Below are 22519 nucleotides of genomic sequence, written 5' to 3'. Positions count from 1 at the left end.
TATTTAATTTGCCACACAAGAGTCTCCTCTTTCTTTTGAATGCCTCCTTTGCTATGGCAATTCGGGTTTTCACCTCCTGGTGACATCTCGAGTCTTCAGTTATTGTGCTTCCGAGATATTTAAATTGACTTACTTGCCTAACGGTAGATTACCCTAATATTGGACAGTCTGCGTCTTGTACTGATGACCATACTCTTTGTTTTTGTTGTGTTTATTTGCATCCCATATTTCACACAAGCTTCATTCAGACCTTTGAGCATGTTATTCACTGTCCGCTCACTTTCTGCAACTAATACCATGTCATCAGCCAATCTTGTACATTCTATTCTCTTTCCACCAATACATATTCCTCTTTTCCCATCTAAACTTTTCACAATAATCTCTCCAAGGTATACATTAAACAACAGTGGGGAAAGGCAACAAACTTTTCTAACAACTCGTCCAATACTGCTTCCTTCTGACATTTCATTTCCAATCCTTATCCTTACTTTCTGGTGTAAATATAGATTCTGTTTCAGTCATCTCTCTTTCCAATCTACTCCTTTCCTCATTAAGATATCCATCAGCTTGTTTCACTGAACTCTGTCAAAAGCCTTTTCTTAATCTATAAAGACAGCAAATATTTCTCTACCCTTTTCCATATATCTTTCCCCTACAGTTCTTAGCAAGCCAATAGCATCTCTTGTTCCTTTTTGCCTTCTAAATCCGAACTGCTCCTCTGCAATCCCTCTATCTAGCTTGCCATATAACCTTCTGTTCAACACTATCAGCAAGACTTTAGCTGCATGAGAAATTAGACTGATGGTCCAGTGCTCTTCACATTTTTTAGTATTTCTCATTTTCTCTACTGATATCATAACTGTTGCAGAGAAGTCTTCAGGCCATTCCCCTTTGTCATATATCTCGTTACAGAGGTAGACTACTTCTTTTCTTGCCTTGTTTCCCAGACTCTTCAACAGTTCTGTTGGCAAATCATCTATTCCACATGCCTTCCTATTCTTCATCTCCTTCAGCGCCTTTTCTACGTCTGCTTCCAAGATGGTAAATCCCTTTCCACCTTGCGGCACATATTGCTCCTCTTCAACCTTAATTTCGCTTTGCATTTCATCCCTCTCATACAGACATTCAATATATTCTTTCCATCTGTTCAAAACCTTCTGTGGTTCTTCTGCTAGAGTACCATCCGCTCTTTCTATTTCCATGTTATTTCTCTTTCTTTTACGTTCAAAAACTATCTCACTAGCCAGTCTATACATCATTTCATACTTTCCCTCTTTCTCCATTTTCTCTATTTCGTCGCATTTCTGTTTCATCCATAGTGAGAGTTCAATTGGCGAAGGTCAATCCAGATAGAAAGAGACAGTTTTGTTATTTTTCAGTGGCGAACGACGCAGGCAGCAGTCGTCTCAGCTCGCAGTATTGTGCGCTACAGCATAGGCGAGCCCCACCATTACAAATAACATACTTCATTCACGTCACTCGATTAAATTTCTCATGCGACAGCCTCGACCATACTTAGAGAAATTGAATCGGATAATTATTCAAGTTGAGTAGGCGTGGCTCTCAGCCATTCTGCTGAGTAAATAACATTCTTAAAGAAAAGAGATAAAACAGCTTTCCCACACTTTTTACATAAATTTCACGAACCGGATTCCTAACCATCAGAGGTAACCTCCTATTCCGAAAAGAGCCTGCAAATTTATGTATCGGTTTATAGATTAAAGTTCCACTTGATTTTCTCAGATTTTGCAATAAATAATATTTTCCATTCTTTTAATGTTTTTCTTACACTAACTAGCAATACTCCAGTACCCAAGTAACCCACTAGTTACGCAAGAAAATAGAATATTTTTGTGTCTTTTCCTTAAAGCGGACGACTCCAGAAGATGTTTATTACTGAAAGTTTTTCAGGCATTTCTTTTTGGTACGTTAGGAGCGTATGTCTGACTTCTGTAGTAGTGTGGGGTGGAAATTGCTTCTTGCAGGAGCCAAAGGGTACCTGTCAGATCAATCAGATGCGCAACTCGTCAACATAATACCCACATACTGACACAATCTGCCAAGCTGGCGCCACTTTACGACTCCTCAACTGTATAAATCACCTGATTTTGATGCCAAGAACACGTTGAGCCGTGGTTATCACTGTTAGCATTCAACCGCGATTGTTATACATATATTTTTACAACGCGTTTCAAGAGACAATGCTCTCATGATCAGGTTGTAAAGTCTATGTCATGAAATTAAACGGACTAAGAAGACAAAATACCATCACAAATGGTTGGGAAGTCCATAGAGTAAAACAGAATTAAAAGTATATTGGACTGTGGGTCCTCGTCTTACATTGAAGTTGTTGACACAAGTCGATGGCCGTCCCATAGCTACCAAATATGCTGTCGCACTGTGTCGGCTCGGGAGCTGTTGTGGACTGGCGTGCCTAAGTGTTGTGGCGTGGTTACAGCCATGTCATTCCAAGTATGTGTGTTAATTTGTACCTCTCTATCTACATTATTCGGTGATATATATAATTTCTGATAGCTTTTTACCCACAGCTTTGCCTACGTACGTGTATGTCACATACATAGCACACACCTCCTCCCCCCCCCCCCCTCTCTCTCTGTCCATTGCTCTTCTCTTCTCACCCCACTCAGTCCTGTCTGTACGCTCATACATCGCCTGAAATGCATTCTGATACGACCCGCACAACATGTGGTCCTGGACAGCAACTCATGTGACAGGTATTACCGAACTTCTTCACTCTTCCCGCCTTTGTCGAGAAGATCGACCAAACAGCGAGTTAATATTACCCGATCATCCAGTTTTAAGCTTAAGACAGAGAAAGAAGCGACCTAATAAAAACCTGTTACAGAAGACAGTGAGAACCATTGTCTGAATGTGTCCAACGACATCAAGACAGCTTCTGAATCTAATGTTACCCTTCAACTTCACCACACACCACGAAACACTTGGCTGAGTTAGTAGCTTTAATGCAGGACACTGGAGAAAAGTCGGGTGACCCGAAACAATTCACTCCATTTTCTCGCCTTATCGGCCAAATATCTGTGAAGAAAGTTTATTCCGCTATCAGGATTTGAATCGCCTATCTCTGAGACGAGTGAAATACCAAAGCAATGTGTAAACAAGCTCGTCCACAGGGATGTGCATGCTGTTAGAGAATCTTACTTTGTAAGCAGTGTTTTCATGGTGGAGGTCAGAGAATGTCTGCAGAAGTTAATCACCTGTTATTAAGTACAAGAGAGCTTTTGGGAATGATTTTAAATAATAAACGGAATACTCACTCATCACGAGCAGAGGCCACTGCAGTTGCTATGTTCCGTAGTGCAGACATTCTGAAAAAAAGGAAGATATGAACAATGAAATGTCCACACCCACACCCACCCACCCACCCACACACACACACACACACACGCACACACACACACGCAGAGAGAGAGAGAGAGAGAGAGAGATAGAGGGAGGGAGGGAGAGAGAGAGAGAGAGAGAGAGAGAGAGAGAGGGTTGTCCATTGATCGCGACCGGGCCAAATATCTCACGAAATAAGCGTCAAATGAAAAAACTACAAAGAACGAAACTCGTCTAGCCAGATGGCGCCATGGTTGGCCCGCCAGATTGCGCTGCCATAGGTCAAACGGATATCAACCCCCATTTTTATCACATATTCGTGTAGTACGTAAAGAAATATGAATGTTTTAGTTGGACAACTTTTTTCGCTTTGTGATAGATTTCGCTGTAATAGTCACAAACATATGACGCACAATTTTAGACGAACAGTTGGTAACACAGGTACGTTTTTTAAATTAAAATACAGAACGTAGGTACGTCTGAACATTTTATTTCGGTTGTTCCAATGTGATACATGTACCTTTGCGAACTTATCATTTCTGAGAACGCATGCTGTAACAGCGTGATTACCGGTAAATAGCACATTGATGCAATAAATGATGATAAATGATTTCCGTCAACCTCAATGCATTTGGCAGTACGTGTAACGACATTCCTCTCAACAGCGAGTAGTTCGCCTTCCGTAGTGTTCGCACATGCATTGACAATGCGCTGACGCATGTTGTCAGGCGTTGTCGGTGGATCACGATTGCAAATATCCTTAACTTTCCCCACAGAAAGAAATCCGAGGACGTCATATCCGGTGAACGTGCGGGCTATGGTATGGCGCTTCGATGACCAATCCACCTGTCATGCAATATGCTATTCAGTACCGCTTCAACCGCACGCGAGCTATGTGCCGGACATCCATCATGTTGGAAGTACATCGCCATTCTGTCATGCATCTTGTAGTGACATCGGTAGAACATTACGTAGGAAATCAGCAGTGTATATCCCTTTGACCTATGGCAGCGCCATCTAGCGGGCCAACCATGGCACCATCTGGTTTCCCCCTTCAAACTAGACGAGTTTTGTAGTTTTTCTGTTTGGCGCTTATTTCGTGAGATATTTGGCCCGGTCGCTATCAAAACCATCACACACACACACACACACATATATATATATATATATATATATATATATATATATATATGAAATGTCACTATGGTTTGCTTTATACACTGAAGCGTCAAGGAAACGGGTATAGGCGTGTGCATGCAAATACAGAGATATGTAACTAGGCAGAATACGGCGCTGCGATCGGCAACGACTATATAAGACAAGTGTCTGGCGCAGTTGTTACATCGATTACTGCTGCTACAATGGCAAAATATCAAGATATAAGTGATTTTGAACCTGGTGTTATGGTTGGCGCACGGGCGATGGGACACAGCGTCTTCGAGGTAGCGATGAAATGGGGATTTTCCCGTACGACCATTTCACGAGTGTTCCGTGAATATCAGGAATCCAGTAAAACACCAAATCTGCGACATCGCTGCCGCCGGAAAAAGACTCTGCAAGAACGGACCAACGACGACTGAAGAGAGTCGTTCAGTGTGACAGATGTGCAACCGATCCGCAAATTACTGCAGATATCAACGATGGGCTATCAACATGTGTCAGCGTGCGAACCATTCAACGAAACATCATCGACATGGGCTTTCGGAGCCGAAGGCCCACTCGTGTACCCTTGATGACTGCACGACACAAAGGTTTACGCCTCGCCTGTGTCCGTCAACATCGACACTGGACTGTTGATGAATAGAAATATGTAGCCTCGTTGGATTAGTCTCGATTCAATTTGTATATACTAAGAGGGTATCTAGTCTCTAGGGCGTGTCCGAAAGAAGTGATATCATCGGTGACCATCAGCTCGTTAGAATGAAATTACAATGAAATGAATACCCTGAGCTGCTTACTCAAAATTGGACGGTTCGATAGAAAATTGTAAATAGAGCATTTTTCATCATCAGGTATGTGGTCTGCAAACGCAAACTTTTCCAGAAATCGAGGTAAGAATCTTTTACAACTGCCGCTTTTCTGTAAACACGTCTCGTTGCCATCATAGATAGAGCAACGGCCAAGGTAACTGGCTGGGAATCGGAGAACCCGTGTTCGAATCTCAAAGAAACCTAGCTGATGTTATTCTTTTGGTTTGTATTTTTCCATATCTCCACTGATATGGATAGGAGGGTTAATAAGGTAAGTAAATCAATAACGAATGATGATAATAAGGTAGGCAAACTAATTTCTCAAACGCCGTGAGTTAGTAAAGTGTTAAACTTTTAAGCCTTGTCACATGAAAACAACTCCGAGTAAGAGAGCTGCGAATCCCTCACGAGGGATCACAGACAGCCAACCGCGCGACGCTTGTTTACAGCAAGGCACGGGACAGAGTTATGTTGGCCCGGTTGCCTCTTCGTCATATCATAGTTGTGAACCTGGAAGAGTGAAGGTGTCCAGCACGAGCCTTATAGAAGTCAATCGGAAAGAGTTGTTTTCCGTCATTAGGCTGCCGCGCGGATACATGTAGTGATTTTTCCACCGTTAATGCGCCGAATGAAATACGTTTTGTGAATGAATACAGTGTTCTTCCGTAAGTAACATATGACGAGCACTGTAAGCTCTTTGCAGTAATTAGCTCGTCTGTTTATGCCGTAGTAACTAGTTACTGTTTGTTGTGTCATATCTTTCAGGAACACAATCTGAATAATGGAGGATGTACACCCTTTGACTAGCGCTGTAATATATAGTTGGGAGCCTGTCACAAACAATAGCAAACGGTAAGTCACCGACGCTGTGTTTTGTTTTGTAAAAGTGTTGCAAGACAGATGCATTATCAATGCACTGCCGGAAGCAGGCAGTTATGTTTGTCGGCGTTCCAGATTGATAGGAGCGGCAGTTGTATAAGAGTCTTACCTCGATTTCTGGAAACGTATGCGTTTTCGGATCCTATACCTGATGATGAAAAATGCTCTATTTACAATTATCTATCGATGCCGCCAATTTTGAGTCGATTGCTCGTCATAACCTTTAGGGGTGATTCTCTCAAAAACGCGGGGGGTGTTGACCCAGAATATCTTAGAGTCCTTCGTTTTAGGCTGTACACAAGCTACCTGCCAAATTTGAGCCGAATCGGTTGCCCGTGCCTGAGGCCTTCCCCTTGTGAGCCACCGAGGACACAGAGGATAGCGCGACTGCAGGGATTTATCTCTGGCACACCTCCCGCGAGACCCACATTCTCAACGTATTGTCCCGCACTACGTTCATAGTGACTCCGCCCATTACACTCATTACTCGCGGCGTGTTGCCGATTCCGTAAGAGTCCGGGCTCTGTTTGTGCATTCGCACAGAAGAAGAAGATGGTCAAGTGGCCGGACATGTCCGAAAGAACAGATACCATCATAGTATATATATAGTTGAGGCTCACCGGACATGTCCGAAAGAACAGATACCATCTTGGTATATATATAGTGACGCCTCACCGGCCACTTGACCATCTTCTTCTTCTGTGCGAATGCACAAACAGAGCCTGAACTCTCACGGGTATCGGCAACACGCCACGAGTAATGAGTATAATGGGTGGGGGCTCTACGAATGTAGTGCGGGACAATACCTCGATTCAATTTGTATTGAGCGGTTGGACTTTTACGAGTATGAAGACAACCGCACGAATCCACGAACTCTGCATGTCAGTAGGGAACTGTTCAAGCTGCTGGAGGCTCTATAATGGTTGTATGGGCGTGTGCAGTCGTAGTGCTATATGGAACTCCTGACACGTCTAGATACGACTCTGAGAGGTAACACGTACCTAAGCATCCTGTGTGATAACCTGCATCCATTGGTGTCCATTGTGCATTCCGATAGACCTTGGCAATTCCAGCAGGACAATGCGACGCCTCACACGTCCAGAATTGCTACAGAGTGGCTCCAGGAACACTCTTCTGAATTTAAACACTTTCGCTGGCCACCAAAATCCCCAGACATGAATATTATTGAGTATACCTGGGATGCCTTGCAACATGCTGTGCAAAAGAAATAAATGGAAATGTTGTGTGGCTAGGGACTCCCGTCAGGTAGACCGGTCGCCTGGAGCAAGTCTTCAGAGTTTGACGCCCGTTCATAGACTGGCGCGTCGATGGGGATGAGATGATGATGATGAAGACAACACACCACACAGTCCTTAAGGGTAAAAATCTCCGACCCAGCCGGCAATCGATCCCGGGCCACTTGGCATGACAGTTCCTCGCACTGACCACTTTTTTTAAAAAAATCTCGTTTTGTTCGTTATTGGTCGTTGTACTAGTTCGGGGTGGACGTCTAATGACGCTTGTTCAAGTTCGTCGTTGATACATTAACTCAGTTTTTTTGTGTTCAGAGGCCAAACACGTTGAGCTACCGTGTCGGCAACCACTCAGCTATCGGGGAGGACTGCGCAAAAGAGATCTCCATCCTCTCATTCTCTTACGGATTTATGGACAACCCTGCAGGACTCATGGTGTCAGTTCCCTCCATCACTACTTCAGACATTAGTCGAGTCCATACCACGTCGTGTTGCGGCACTTTGCATGCCCGCGGGGGCCCTACATGATATTAGGCAAGTGTACCAGTTTCTTTGGCTCTTCGGTGTACATATTGCTACAAGAAATCTGTTATTAACTGCGTATGGACAACGTTAGCTTACGTCTCATCGTCTTAGTAACACTTTTGTTAAAGGCACCGAGTAATACTAAACGTACTCTACAGAACTGGTCTTCTGTTGTGAACTGTGCTGGTAGTCCATCAGACGAAGACACTCGAAGCTTTATCACCGAGCATTTTTTTTTTTTTTGACACAGAATTAATTTTCGACGTCATCATGACGAAACAAAAGGATGAGTGTTTAAATAATGATTAATTTGCAGAATGTTATGGACAGTAGTGAAACAGTAGATGTGGGTGAGTAGCAATTGTTATTGTCAGAAACAAACCGTTTGCATCTAACTGAACTGCGCAGACGAATTTACTTTAAAAAATTCTTTTTTTTATTTGCAACTTAATGAGTAGCCGTGAGCATTAAAGCATTAACTGCCCCTGTGGAAACATTTAAGCTGCTCATTATGTGAGGATCGTTTTCGATGGAACTACGAATTCGCGAGCGTGGTACTCGCGCTAAAAGCGGACAGAATATGACTTCGCTATCAGCGGTGTAAAGCGAACTTCATACCGTTTCAAAATCGTGTACAGCACGATTACTGAAACATGTGTGCAACAAACGTTTTAGGCTTACACATACGATCTGGGACATATACGGCAATAATTATGTTCGATCGGTCTGTGACAAGAGGAGGATAAAATTACTGCCAGGAGAAACACACACCGAGCATGCGGACATATGTGCTGCAATTACACAATTGATGGAGTCAGCTCAGTTATTCCGTTAGCACCAATGAGTCCCTGCTGAAGTCTTGTAGCACCGACGACGAACGGATACACTATGCGATCGAAAGTATCCGGACACCTCCAAAAACAACGTTTTTCTTATTAAGTGCATTGTGCTGCCACCTGCTGCCAGGTACTCCATAGCAGCGACCTCAGTAGACATTAGACATCACGAGAGAGCAGAAGGGGGCGCTCCGCGGAACTCACGAAGTTCGAACGTGGTCAGGTGACTGGGTGTCATTTGCGTCAGACGTCTGTACGCGAAATTTCCACACTCCTAAACATCCCTAGGTCTACTGTTCCGATGTGATTGTGAACTGGAAACGTGAAGAGACCCGTGCAGCACAAAAGCGTACAGGCGACCTCGTCTGTTGACTGACAGAGAGCGCCAACAGTTGAAGAGGGTCGTAATGTGTAATAGCAGACATCTGTCCAGACCATCACACAGGAATTCCAAACTGCATCAGGATCAACTGCAAGTACCATGACAGGCGAGAGGTGAAAAAACTTGGATTTTATGGTCGAGCGGCTGCTCATAAGCCATACATCACGCCGGTAAATGCCAAACGGTGCCTCGCTTCGTGTAAGGAGCGTAAATATCGGACGACTGAACTGCGGAAAAACGTTGTGACGAATCACGGTACACAATGTGCAGATCTCATGGCAGGGTGTGGGTATGGCGAGTGCCCGGTGATCGTCATGTGCCAGCGTGGATTTCTATGGCCCTTTTCCGAAGAAGAAGGGAGGTTCTGCCTATAGTTTTCTAGTGCTGGAGGTGCTTTCTAGATTTATAAAGCTTTATCCGGTGGAGACGTCACCTGGCAAAACCATTTTGGCTAACCTAGAATATTTAGTTAAGATATTTTTGTAAAACTTAGGAGACCTAAAGCCATATATTTCCATAACAGATCACAATTTGCATGGAAATATGGAAGTTTGGTATTGCCAATCAGGGAGTACCAGTTGTAACATTACAGGACATATTGGGACATATTGAAGTATTCGATACTGTAGACTTTTAGGGGATGTCGATACAGATATGCAAAATGTAAAGGGAAACTTTGGTGATGTTTAAATATTGTACTGTGTCAATATTAGGACATTTTGCACAGAAAGAACAAAAACAGAATTAATGTAAATATATATATTAGTGTTAGTAACCTATTTTCATTCAATTGTAATTATATTTCATTTTGTAAAAGAAAGACTCACTGTTTGCTGTAGCTCTGATTAATTGTATAAATTATCAGTTTTGAGCTAAATTATTTCGTATAATATGGACAAGATACTTTTAGAAACTCACCAGCTAAAGAGAAAGTCTGTGAATGAGCGTTTGATGCCCACTTCTGGAACTTTCTATGGAGAAGTTTTATATTATGATCGCAAAAATACGAAAACTTGTGAAAACTGTTTCATAACCTAATTTCGAAGGACGATTTGTATCAAGAAATATTGCTAAAAAGATTTATTTGCGTTTTGAAACGCGATTTAAATCATTTTACATATAAATAGTTGTTCTAAATCACTCAAGAAATATCCAGAATCAAATGTCAAGATATTTCTGGAAACATCGGTACAAATCTGGTGAAGGTTATCCAGAAGCTGGTAGAAAAATGTTATAAAATCTATTTGGAAATTATGCTTGTAAGAATTTATATGTACAGATCCTTTTACTTACTTTAATCTGTACTAAAATTCTGTAATGTCTAATTTAGTTTTAAGTCGTGAATTGCTATCGTATTGTAAACAAAACATTGTCAAAGACTCTCATTGTTTGGAAAGATATTAATACACCTAGGAGTTGTCAGTTGCCAGTGCGGATATGCAGTGCGGTTAGCTCTGACAGTCAGTTGTTGAGTCTGTGAAGTCTGTCAGTTCTGTTTGTAAATAAACGTCTGTAATGAAGAATTACTTGTTGTCGTCAATATGAACTCAAGACCTTTTGCACGAAGCAGACACCTCCTAATGCAACATTTTAATTTGGTGTTGAGGAGCTGAAATGTTATAATTTGGTGCAGAAAGTCCTGGGACGTTATAATTTGGTTGAGGAAGCTGGGATGTTATACAGTGATATGCACATCACCTTATCATCTGGCATATTACACGAGGAAAATTCTCCTCATACTGCAGCAACGATCGTAGCTCATGGATAAACATTCTGGAGAACAAGGAGGATGTAATAAATAGAATATCTTATGATGTAATGGAATTTACTGCTTATGAAATTATGAAGGGTGAGAGAGCTTTATGTTTTGTGGAGGAGAAACTATTTTTCCTAGTTAGGAATGAGTTAAGTTGGGATGAGGAAAAGAAAATAATGAGAGAATTGGTGGAAAGAACGAGAGTGACAGATTCAAAGCGACTGTGATGTACCACACATACCCACATCAGGTGTGTTGCATCATACAAGGTTACAGTAGTGAGTGAGAGGGTGGCCATTGGTGATATCGACACTGGTTGGTTGAGAGCCCAGGATGCCATGTTTCCATCTGACTTGTGTTTACTGTGGCTATAGTAATGTATGCCGTGCTTTTGTTGACCAATTCAAACTTTAAGTAATTTTTTGGATAAATGCTTTCGAAAACTGCCCAAAAAATGTAGTTCGTTTGGATACTCTTGAGCATGGTCAAAATAGCTACACGGGGGCTACATTGTAATTGTCTGTTTTATTTTAATGTTCATTAAGATACTAGGCTGTGATTAGCTGCTTCGTTTTAATGCTGGGTTAAATCTATGATTCCGTTGCGTAATGGCAGTTTTCTGCTGTTTCTATTTGAAAGTCTTTACTGTGAGAGAGTGCTATTTTGCCAGAGAAGTATAATACGTTGGCTGTCATACGCCTAAGTCGTCATAACTTGCATTATTTTATTTTAATGTTCATTAAGATACTAGGCTGTGATTAGCTGCTTCGTTTTAATGCTGGGTAAAATCTAGGCTGCTTGGATGGGAGGGGAGGGAAGGCATGGGGAGGGGAGGAGAGGGTCAGGATGAAGGGGAGGGATATATAGCTGTAAACCACAACTGAGCTAGTTAAACCATCCTTTTTTAAAAATTTTCTTAATTTTATTTTAATTTCACTCCAGTTTTATTTTTGTTTTATGTTTTTTTTAGTTTCCAGACCCCCTCATTTTGTATTTTTAAATCTCCCATCAGCACCACCTCGTATTATTGAATTTCCTGCCATCGACCACCTTGCAGTTCGTAATTTTCTGCCACTACCAATGAATGCTGTACGGACTAATGGCAGCCACTTGAGCTGCGTATTAAAGTCACCATTGATACACTACTATCGACGTTTTAGTGTCTTCCCCAAGATTGTGGAAGACACCACAAAATGTTTCGTTGTACTTCTCAATTGTTTTCGCACTCAACGGCCAGTAAAATTTGAAGGTACTGTGCAGAGCAATGGTTTTCAAGGTACAGAATCTGGCATGGATACAAACTGTTTATCGGCATAGTTCGCAGTATTGGAGAACCCAAATTGAACTAATGGTTCAAATGGTTCAAATGGGTCTGAGCACTATGGGACTTAACTTCTGAGGTCATCAGTCCCCTAGAACTTAGAACTACTTAAACCTAACTAACCTAAGGACATCACACACATCCATGCCCGAGACAGGATTCGAACCTGCGACCGTAGCGGTTGCGCGGTTCCAGACTGTAGCGCCTAGAACCATTCGGCCACTCCGGTCGGCTACAAATGGAACTATTCTCGAATTTAAATCAGGAGAACTTCCGCAGATCGAAGAAGAAAATAACTTGTACTCTCTTAGTACGGAAGAATCCACAATGCAAAGCGACAGTTATAGATATTTGTTTGGTAAGGACCTTGCTAACGATTAACGAAAATTTTTATAAGTTCTTACCTACCGGTATTTGATTCTCTTATTCAGTATCGAATTTTCTGTTACATACAGTGCATGTAGGAAGCTCAACGATGAACTAGAAAATCTTTTTTTTAAGTTACAAGAATAACACACACTTTTTCTGTTAACATAATTTGCCCCTGAATCCAGTGCCTATTTCAGAATTCTTGTATCAGCTACGACAAGCTGGCCTTTACATCTTATAATGTTGTGATAACAATTCACCATTTCCTACAAGCAGGTTAAAAAATAGAAATCTAACAAAACTCCTACCGTCAAAGTCTGGAATTGCAATCGGTTGGTAAAGTGTTCACTTACTCATAAATCTTCAACCGGTGAAATATACTGTTCCATATGTGAAAATGCATTACTAAAAGACACCAATTCCATATAAATCTCTTATACAAAAGTAAATAATATTTCTATTCAGACAATTCTTATTTTCACATTTCTCCATCACTCCAGTTACAACAGAAGTACGTGAATTTCAATGGAACTGCTAGTGAAAAATACACTCCTGGAAATTGAAATAAGAACACCGTGAATTCATTGTCCCAGGAAGGGGAAACTTTATTGACACATTCCTGGGGTCAGATACATCACATGATCACACTGACAGAACCACAGGCACATAGACACAGGCAACAGAGCATGCACAATGTCGCCACTGGTACAGTGTATATCCACCTTTCGCAGCAATGCAGGCTGCTATTCTCCCATGGAGACGATCGTAGAAATGCTGGATGTAGTCCTGTGGAACGGCTTGCCATGCCATTTCCACCTGGCGCCTCAGTTGGACCAGCGTTCGTGCTGGACGCGCAGACCGCGTGAGACGACGCTTCATCCAAACATGCTCAATGGGGGACAGATCCGGAGATCTTGCTGGCCAGGGTAGTTGACTTACACCTTCTAGAGCACGTTGGATGGCACAAGATACATGCGGACGTGCATTGTCCTGTTGGAACAGAAAGTTCCCTTGCCGGTCTAGGAATGGTAGAGCGATGGGTTCGATGACGGTTTGGATGTACCGTGCACTATTCAGTGTCCCCTCGACGATCACCAGAGGTGTACGGCCAGTGTAGGAGATCGCTCCCCACACCATGATGCCGGGTGTTGGCCCTGTGTGCCTCGGTCGTATGCAGTCCTGATTGTGGCGCTCACCTGCACGGCGCCAAACACGCATACGGCCATCATTGGCACCAAGGCAGAAGCGACTCTCATCGTTGAAGACGACACGTCTCCATTCGTCCCTCCATTCACGCCTGTCGCGACACCACTGGAGGCGGGCTGCACGATGTTGGGACGTGAGCGGAAGACGGCCTAACGGTGTGCGGGACCGTAGCCCAGCTTCATGGAGGCGGTTGCGAATGGTCCTCGCCGATACCCCAGGAGCAACAGTGTCCCTAATTTGCTGGGAAGTGGCGGTGCGGTCCCCTACGGCACTGCGTAGGATCCTACGGTCTTGGCGTGCATCCGTGCGTCGCTGCCGTCCGGTCCCAGGTCGACGGGCACGTGCACCTTCCGCCGACCACTGGCGACAACATTGATGTACTGTGGAGACCTCACGCCCCACGTGTTGAGCAATTCGGCGGTACGTCCACCCGGCCTCCCGCATGCCCACTATACGCCCTCGCTCAAAGTCCGTCAACTGCACATACGGTTCACGTCCACGCTGTCGCGGCATGCTACCAGTGTTAAAAACTGCGATGGAGCTCCGTATGCCACGGCAAACTGGCTGACACTGACGGCGGCGGTGCACAAATGCTGCGCAGCTAGCGCCATTCGACGGCCAACACCGCGGTTCCTGGTGTGTCCGCTGTGCCGTGCGTGTGATCATTGCTTGTACAGCCCTCTCGCAGTGTCCGGAGCAAGTATGGTGGGTCTGACACACCGGTGTCGATGTGTTCTTTTTTCCATTTCCAGGAGTGTAACTTCCAGTACATGAGAAAGAAAAGAACAATATAATAAACACAGAATTTATAGTATTGAAGGAGTCACAGATATTACTTCACAAGGTGCAAATGGTAACATTTATATCAGATTGCCGTCTTGGAAATAAATTACTAAAATTAATCTCCCATTTTTTAATAAAATGAAGAAGAAAGAGCTGCAAACCGACCTTAAGAAGTGCCGCAACACCTCAAGGTGTCCAGCGGCCGGGTTCCCGGGTTCGATTCCCGGAGGGGTCAGGGATTTTCTCTGCCTCGTGATGACTGGGTGTTGTGTGATGTTCTTAGTTAGACTTAAGCAGTTTTAAGTTCTAGGAGATTGATGACCATATATGTTAAGTCCCATAGTGCTCAGAGCCATTTGAACCAGTTTTGAACCTCAAGGCGGCCAGTCTTTTAAATTGCAAGTAATGACGACTTAAGCGCATGACAGCCAACGTATTATACTTCTCTGGTAAAACAACACCCTCTCACAATAAAGACTTTCAAACACAAACAGCAAAAAACTGTCATTACACAACGGAATCACAGAAATGAGTGACATAAGAATGCACAAATGTAAGGAATCATACTAAAAATATTTCCTTTCCTTTAACTTACATCTTCTTGGCTCATAATAATGCACACTCACTAATCAATGAGATAGTAGATCTTGGTAGGACAGTAAAAGGAAAATGTCTGCATATCAGGAAACGTAAGGAAGTCCACTGTCAACCCGAGAACCCCTACTCATTGATACGTGATGGAGTGGTATGTTCTCTAGGAATTTCATCTCTATCTCTATACACATAAGGCTCCGGCTTTGAGTCCAAAGTGTTTCTCTGGTTTGAAAAATGTCAGCCTATAGGTATTGTAACAAGTTTTACCTACCACCTTCAACAAACTATGATAAACTACCAAAAAGTTTTTTACCGCAGTATTTATTCACTTGGCTTTCTCTTTAGTCTTTATCAAAACTAAGTCTCCTACTTCGAAGCCGATAAGCTTGACCTTCTTGTCGTGTTTCGTTATCATCTCTCCCGCTTTCTTTCTTATCTTTTCCGTAGACTTCTTGTTTTGCTCAAAGTCCACTGCCCTAATCAGTGAGAACTGTACCTCCTCCGTAACAAAATTGTGTTTATTTTCATTTAACGTAGGCCACATGGGGCGAATCCTGTGGGTTTATACCACAGGTTATTCATACTTTCCTCAAAGAAACGAATATAGCCCAAGCTGAATATATTTTGTTACAGTGTATACTGCATGAACTTGTTATTTGTTGCAATACTCTATCAATAATGTTACTATGCAGAAGGTACACAGAGATCTGAACACATAAACCATTTTCCTTGTGCTTCTGAAATATTGTAGAAACTAATTGTGCCCCCTTACCATAAACAGTGCCATTGGCTTCTCTACTGTTGTAATTTACCTCAGTACAACTGCTTCGCAATTTTTTGACCAGTACTTAAATAGAAATTTTGCTTCAAACTCTTTTATTGTCTGAGATGCCTCTGCAGCTATGGCCCCCCATTCTAATGACTCGCCACTCAGATGACTCTTGATGAAGAATATCTTTTCCCTTTCGTTCCAGTAACTTGATGAAATGTATGTAAAATTTTCTAAAAAATCTACAGGGTGAATTGATCTCAATGGGTCAAATTTCTAAAAATTCTAAAATTTAACTCGAATATTTTCCTCAGCTACACTCTCACCAGTACATTACTCAGACTCTGACATGCTGACACACTGCTCCGTATTTTGCTTAAAGTCATTCAGCCCTTCAGTATAATTAGCTTCCAGACATTAATGCTATGTCACATACTGCAACTGCACCTGAATTAACTGGTCTTCTGGAGATGAATTAATTTCTACACACGGCACCTGTATCTGTCTCTGCCTGCTGCTACGATATCGCCAATCTTTCTTATGTGTCCATTATAATGATCCTTTATCATTTCAGCCATAATGTTCCCAATTAGTTCTCAGATTTTCTAAATCATGCTCTAGCTCATCACACCAAGAGGTTTTATTGTGTCTGTCTGTCACTGAAGACATTTTATGATCTATGTGGACTGCCAGATTTGTAACTGTCTGGTCTGAGACTTGTTTAGTACTAGCAGATGTTTGGTTTTGTAGCAGAAACCTTTACGTCTCAGTCTTGTTTAATGTTAGAAATCTTTCGGTCCGAGTCTTGCTTACTGCTAACAAATATTCGGTTCATAGCAGAAAAGTTTTGGTACTAGTTTTGCACAGTACTAGCAAAATTTGTTTCATAGCTAACAACACCTACTGGAATCTTACGTATCTTATGTCATGGCTGGACATACTCCTATTGCCTACACATCTATCCTTGTGTCTGCTTCTAGTTTGAATTTCAAATGATCACTGGTCTTTAATATAGAAACGGGCTCGCATTTAGAGTTAGTGCCATCGATAGTGGATTCCATGTTTTTAGAGTTCCACAAGGCTTTTGATACGATTCCTCACAAGCGACTTCCAGTCAAATTGCGTGCCTACGGTCTGCCGCCTCAATTGAAATTACAATGAAATCCAGACCTTTAGCTGCTTATAGGCGCTGATAAATACGAGGGCGAGTCAAATGAAAACCATAAATTTGTTATGACAAATCGAAATTTCGCGCCGTTATCCTGTAAGTTGGTAAGCGTGCTAGAAACAGCTCGCAGAATAACCTGTAGGTGGCAGCGTAGTGCAGCTGCACACGTACCGGCGCAGTATCAGTATAAAGATGGCCGCCCCACTTGCGCGACTTGCACCAGGGAAGAACAGCGTTCTGTTATTCGGTTTTTGCGTAGTGAAGGTGTGAAACCTATTGAAATTCATCGATGAATGAAGGTTCAGTACGGTGATGCATGTTTGTGACAGCAGCAAGTCTACGAATGGAGTAGGAAGTTCGCAAATGGCGTGACTTCAGTGGAAGATGCTAATCGTCCAGGTCAGACACAACGAGTCGTGAATCCACAGTACGTTGCACCAGTTGAAGTCGAAGCGAAGGAAAACAGCAGAGTGACACTGAATGACATTGCAGCATGTTTACAGATTAGTCATGGGTCAGCACACCACGTTGTGCACGGTGTGCTCCAGTTTCACAAAGTGTCTGCAAGATGGCTTCCACGGCAGCTGACTCCTGAAACGAGAGGACGACGTGTTGATGCTCGTGAAGACCTTCTTCGGCGCTTTGAACGAGAAGGTGATGGCTTCCTTGCAAGAATCGTTACTAGGGACGAAACCTGGGTTCACTTCCACCAACCAGAAACGAAGAGAGCGAGCAAGGAGGCGCCATTCCTCATCACCAAAACCAAAGAAGTTTCGAACAGAACCATCAGCATGGAAGGTTATGCTGACTCTCTTTTGGGACGAAAAAGGCGTCATTTTGGAGCATTACATGCCTAGAGGGACCACTGTCACCAGTGCATCATACACAGATCTCCTGAAAAATCATCTGGGGGCTGCAATTAAATCAAAGCGACGTGGACTGCCGACAGCAGGTTTCCTTTTGCAACATGACAATGCACGGCCCTACACTGCCCGTACAACAGTTGCAACAATCACAGACTTGCATTTTGAGTGTCTTCCTCATCTACCATACTCACCAGACCTTGCCCCAAGTGATTTCCATATGTTGGACTACTCAGAGACTCAATGGGAGGAAAGAAGATCCGCTCTGATGAAGAGGTACGGCACACGGTGCATGAGTGGTTGCGCGGACTACCAAAATAATTTTTTTCTAAAGGAATTTATGCACTTTGTAAGCGCTGGAGAACTTGCATTGAGCGTGGGGGAGATTATGTTGAAAAGTGAAACAGCTTTGTACCACTTCTGCACAATAAATAATATTTAAAAAAATATTTAAGCTTTTCATTTGACCCACCCTCGTATCAACGGGGACAGTTGAAAATGTGTGTTCCGGCCGGGACTCGAACCCGAGATCTCGTACTTGCATGGCAGAAACACTATCTTACTGAGCCACCGAGGATACAGAGGATAGTGCGACTGTAGGGACTTATCTCTGGCACGCTCCACGAGAGACCCACACTTCCAACTTACTGTCCACACACTACACTTGTAGTGTCTCTGCCCACTATACTCATTACTCGCAAACGTCAGTCTACCGTTTTCCGTAAGGAGTTCGGGCAATCTGACTGCATCCGCACTGAAGAAGATCATTGGTCGGTAAGCCTTATCTACAGGATGTTACAAAAAGGTAAGGCCAAACTTTCAGGAAACATTCCTCACCACAAAGAAAGAAAATATGTTATGTGGACAAGTGTCCAGAACCGCTTACTTTCCATGTTAGAGCTCATTTTATTACTTCTCTTCAAATCACATTAATCATGGAATGGAAACACACAGCAACAGAACGTACCAGCGTGACTTCCAGCACATTGTTATAGGGAATGTTCAAAATGTCCTCCGTTAGCGAGGATACATGCATCCACCCTCCGTCGCACGGAATCCCTGGTGCGCTGATGCAGCCCTGGAGAATGGCGAATTGTATCACAGCCGTTCAAAATACGAGCACGAAGAGTCTTTACATTTGGTACCTGGGTTGCGTAGACAAGAGCTTTCAAATGCCCCCATAAATGAGAGTCAAGAGGGTGGAGGTCAGGAGAGCGTGGAGGCCATGGAATTGGTCCGCCTCTACCAATCCATCGGTCACCGACTCTGTTGTTGAGAAGCGTATGAACATTTCGACTGAAATGTGCAGGAGCTCCATCGTGCATGAACCACATGTGTCGTACTTGTAAATGCACATGTTCTAGCAGCACAGGTGGAGTATCCCGTAATCATGATAACATGCTCCATTCAGCGTTGGTGGAAGAAACTAAAATGAGATCTAACATAGAAATTAAGCGTTTCCGGATACATGTCCACATAACATCTTTTCTTTATTTGTGTGTGAGAAATGTTTCCTGAAAGTTTGGCCGTACCTTTTTGTAACGCCCTGTATATGAAGATGTTAACTGTTCTTTCAGACATGTCCGAAAGTACAGATACCACCTTCATATACATATGTTGTCTCAATTGTTCGACTAGATTTGTGATTTCCTGTCAGAAAGCCAGGGTACGTAGTAACTGCCGGAAGATCATCGAGTAAAACAGACGTACTATCTGGCATTCCCCAAGGAAGTTCTATAGGCCCTCCGCTGTTCCTGATCCACACAAACGATGTAGGTGACAATCAAAACTGTCCTCTTACATTTCTTTGGAGATGCTGCTGCCTTGTTTCATCACATAAATTCATCTGACCATCAAAACCAATTGCAAAATAATTTAAACGTATTGCCTGTATGGCAGCGAAAACTGGTAATTGACTGTAAATAATGAAAAGAGTGAAATCATCCACATGAGTACCAATAAGGGTCCCGCTAAATGTCTGTTACACGGTAATCACACAAATCTAAAGGCTGCAACTTCAACTAAATTCTTATGGATTATGATTATGAATCACTTAAATTAGAACGATCCCATAGGTAATATTATGGGGACTGCAAACCAAAGACTGCGATTTATTGGCGGAATACTTAGCAAATGCAACAGGTCTACTAAAGAGACTGCTTACACAACGCTTGTCTACAATCTTGTGGAGTATAGCTGTGCGACGCGGGATCCACATCAGATAGCGTTCACGGAGCACATAGAAAAAGTTGAAAGAAGGACAGCTCGTTTTGTATCATCGCAAAATATCGGAGAGACTACAACAGACGTGATACGTGAATTGGGGTGATAGTCATTAAACCAAAGGCGTTTTACGTTGCGGCGGAGTCTTCGCGTCAAATTTCAGTCACCAACTTTCACCTCCGAGTGCGAAAATGTTTTGTTGGCGCCCATGTACATAGGCAGAAACGACGATCATGATAAAGTAAGAGAAATCAGAGCTCACATTGAAAAATTTAAGTGTTCGTTTCTCTCGCGCGCTGTTAGAGATTGGAACGGTACAGAAATAACTGTTCGAGGGAGATGTAGATGTATTGCCTGGAGCTATTCTGCTATGTCCGATAACAGCTCGGTAGTGAAACATTTTCAGTTCCTAACTCGGCAGTCTGAATCATTTCTACACACGCAACACAAAGGGATTTGAAAGCATATAAAAAGTAAGTAATATTCCAGTATCCCCGCTTAACACAGCTGCTTACGACAGCTATTTCTGAAGATTTCCACTTTCTAGTACGTTCACTTTGTTCCTGACGCATATCTAACATCTGATGTGACTGTATCTGGTTATTGTTCTCGTTATATTTCAAGTGAAGCTCTGAAATATCGATTTCAAGTCGATTTAGTGCAGTTTTATACAGTGTGGCATAATAGTTTGATATATAATATTGCTGATATTTCCTATCAAAAAATTACAGAAAATATCCTCTCAAGAAATGACAGGAAATATATTATATCAAAATATTACAGTGCGGTGTAATATTTTTATATAATATTGTAGATATTTGCTGTCAAAAGGCTTACAGGAAGTATCCTGTCAAAAATGACAGGAAATATCTATAATATCATTTCAAACTATTACGCACACACTGGATAAAACAGCATAAAATCGATGTGAAATCGATAATTTCAGGTGAAATACACGTCAGAACAACGTAGACGCACTTGAATAGGAAATCTTTCGTAACAGCTGTCGTAATTATCATTAAATGTTTTGAGCTGTCACACTGGAACCTTATTTACAATGTCCTTTCATGATATATATTTCACTGCTAGCCCAATCATCATGAAAAATATATAAAAAGTTCTTGTTAGTTTTACCTTACCCCTATTTCACGACCGGCTGTTAGTGAGTCGTTTTCCAGTCCAGAATCACCTCTGATTACGTATGGCTCAGATGCTGTATTCTCCGGCCTCAGCACTGCTTTTGATGTGCAGTTCCTTGTCCCGAAAACGGCGCAAAAATTCTCTGAAGCACACCAATGTTGCGCGTGTCAAAAGCAGTCCACTGTTCTTAAATTTCCCAAAACACAAGTTCACATTACTGTACTTTTTTCAGGTGGCATGAGCTAAAATTGCAATAAGGATGTTAAAACGAATGCAAATGTAACAAAATTCCTTACTGCCAATATTTTGTGCAGCAGACGGGTTCGGGTAGCAAACTGCCTGCTTGTTGATAAATCTTCAGTTCGACTGATAACAGACACTTATCGAAGCACAGAAAAAAGTGTCACGTCATATGATTCAGTAGGAGATAAAAGACAGTCTAATGGTATGAGATATCTGGAGATAGGATGCTGTTTTTCCTGTTCCTAGTATCTAGAGTGACATTAAAGAAAAAAAAAATTGAACAAAACATCTGATAATCTTTCCTGCGTGGGAGACTTCACTCACCTAGAATTCTTTGAAAGGAATTTCTGCCATTTGACAGTTAATTTATTTCACGCAATCATGATTTTCGCTTATAGTTTCCATGGTGAACTGACAATTAATAGTGTACATGTCATAACAGTACAGAGCATAGGAACAAGAAGTCGTTATGTATTTGAAAACATTACTTACACATTAAAATATATCTTACCTGTCTGTGGCATGTCGTCCTAAAGACCAGTTGTCGTATTACAGGATACGAGTACATACCAAATACGGCATATATTCGACGTATACTCATTTCCTGTAATACAACTGGTGTATAGGATCAGAAATACGTATTTACTATGATGACATGTCACAGACAGGTCAGATATATTTTAACATGTAAGAAGGTTTTGAAGTACATAACGACTTCTTGTTCATGCCCTGTACGGTGCAGTGTTAACTTTCAGTTCAACACGCACTTGAGAACGGCTATAAAACCGAAATCATAGCTGTGTAAAATAAATGAACAATTAACAGTCAAATGGCGGAAGATTCTTACAAAAGAAATTCATGCTTCGGCGACTGCCTTGA

The 22519-nt window shown here is 42.3% G+C and overlaps 1 protein-coding gene across 1 annotated transcript in view; it reads right to left on the bottom strand.

Moving 5' to 3' along the window:
• LOC126291864 (uncharacterized) overlaps positions 1–21494 on the bottom strand; it is a 54275-nt gene extending 32781 nt beyond the window's left edge. Inside the window, exons 1-2 of the mRNA XM_049985586.1 lie at positions 21397–21494; positions 3297–3347 (exon numbers count right to left, since the gene is read on the bottom strand). Coding sequence (XP_049841543.1) covers positions 3297–3346 — 50 coding nt within the window. The 5' untranslated portion in view covers position 3347; positions 21397–21494. The remainder of the gene's footprint in view (positions 1–3296; positions 3348–21396) is intronic.
• Between the last annotated feature and the right edge of the window lie 1025 nt (positions 21495–22519).

This window comes from Schistocerca gregaria, chromosome 9, assembly GCF_023897955.1.
Source record: "Schistocerca gregaria isolate iqSchGreg1 chromosome 9, iqSchGreg1.2, whole genome shotgun sequence".
NCBI lineage: Eukaryota > Metazoa > Arthropoda > Insecta > Orthoptera > Acrididae > Schistocerca > Schistocerca gregaria.
Note: the sequence above shows the minus strand (reverse complement) of the source record. Positions and strands in the feature narration are given on the sequence as shown.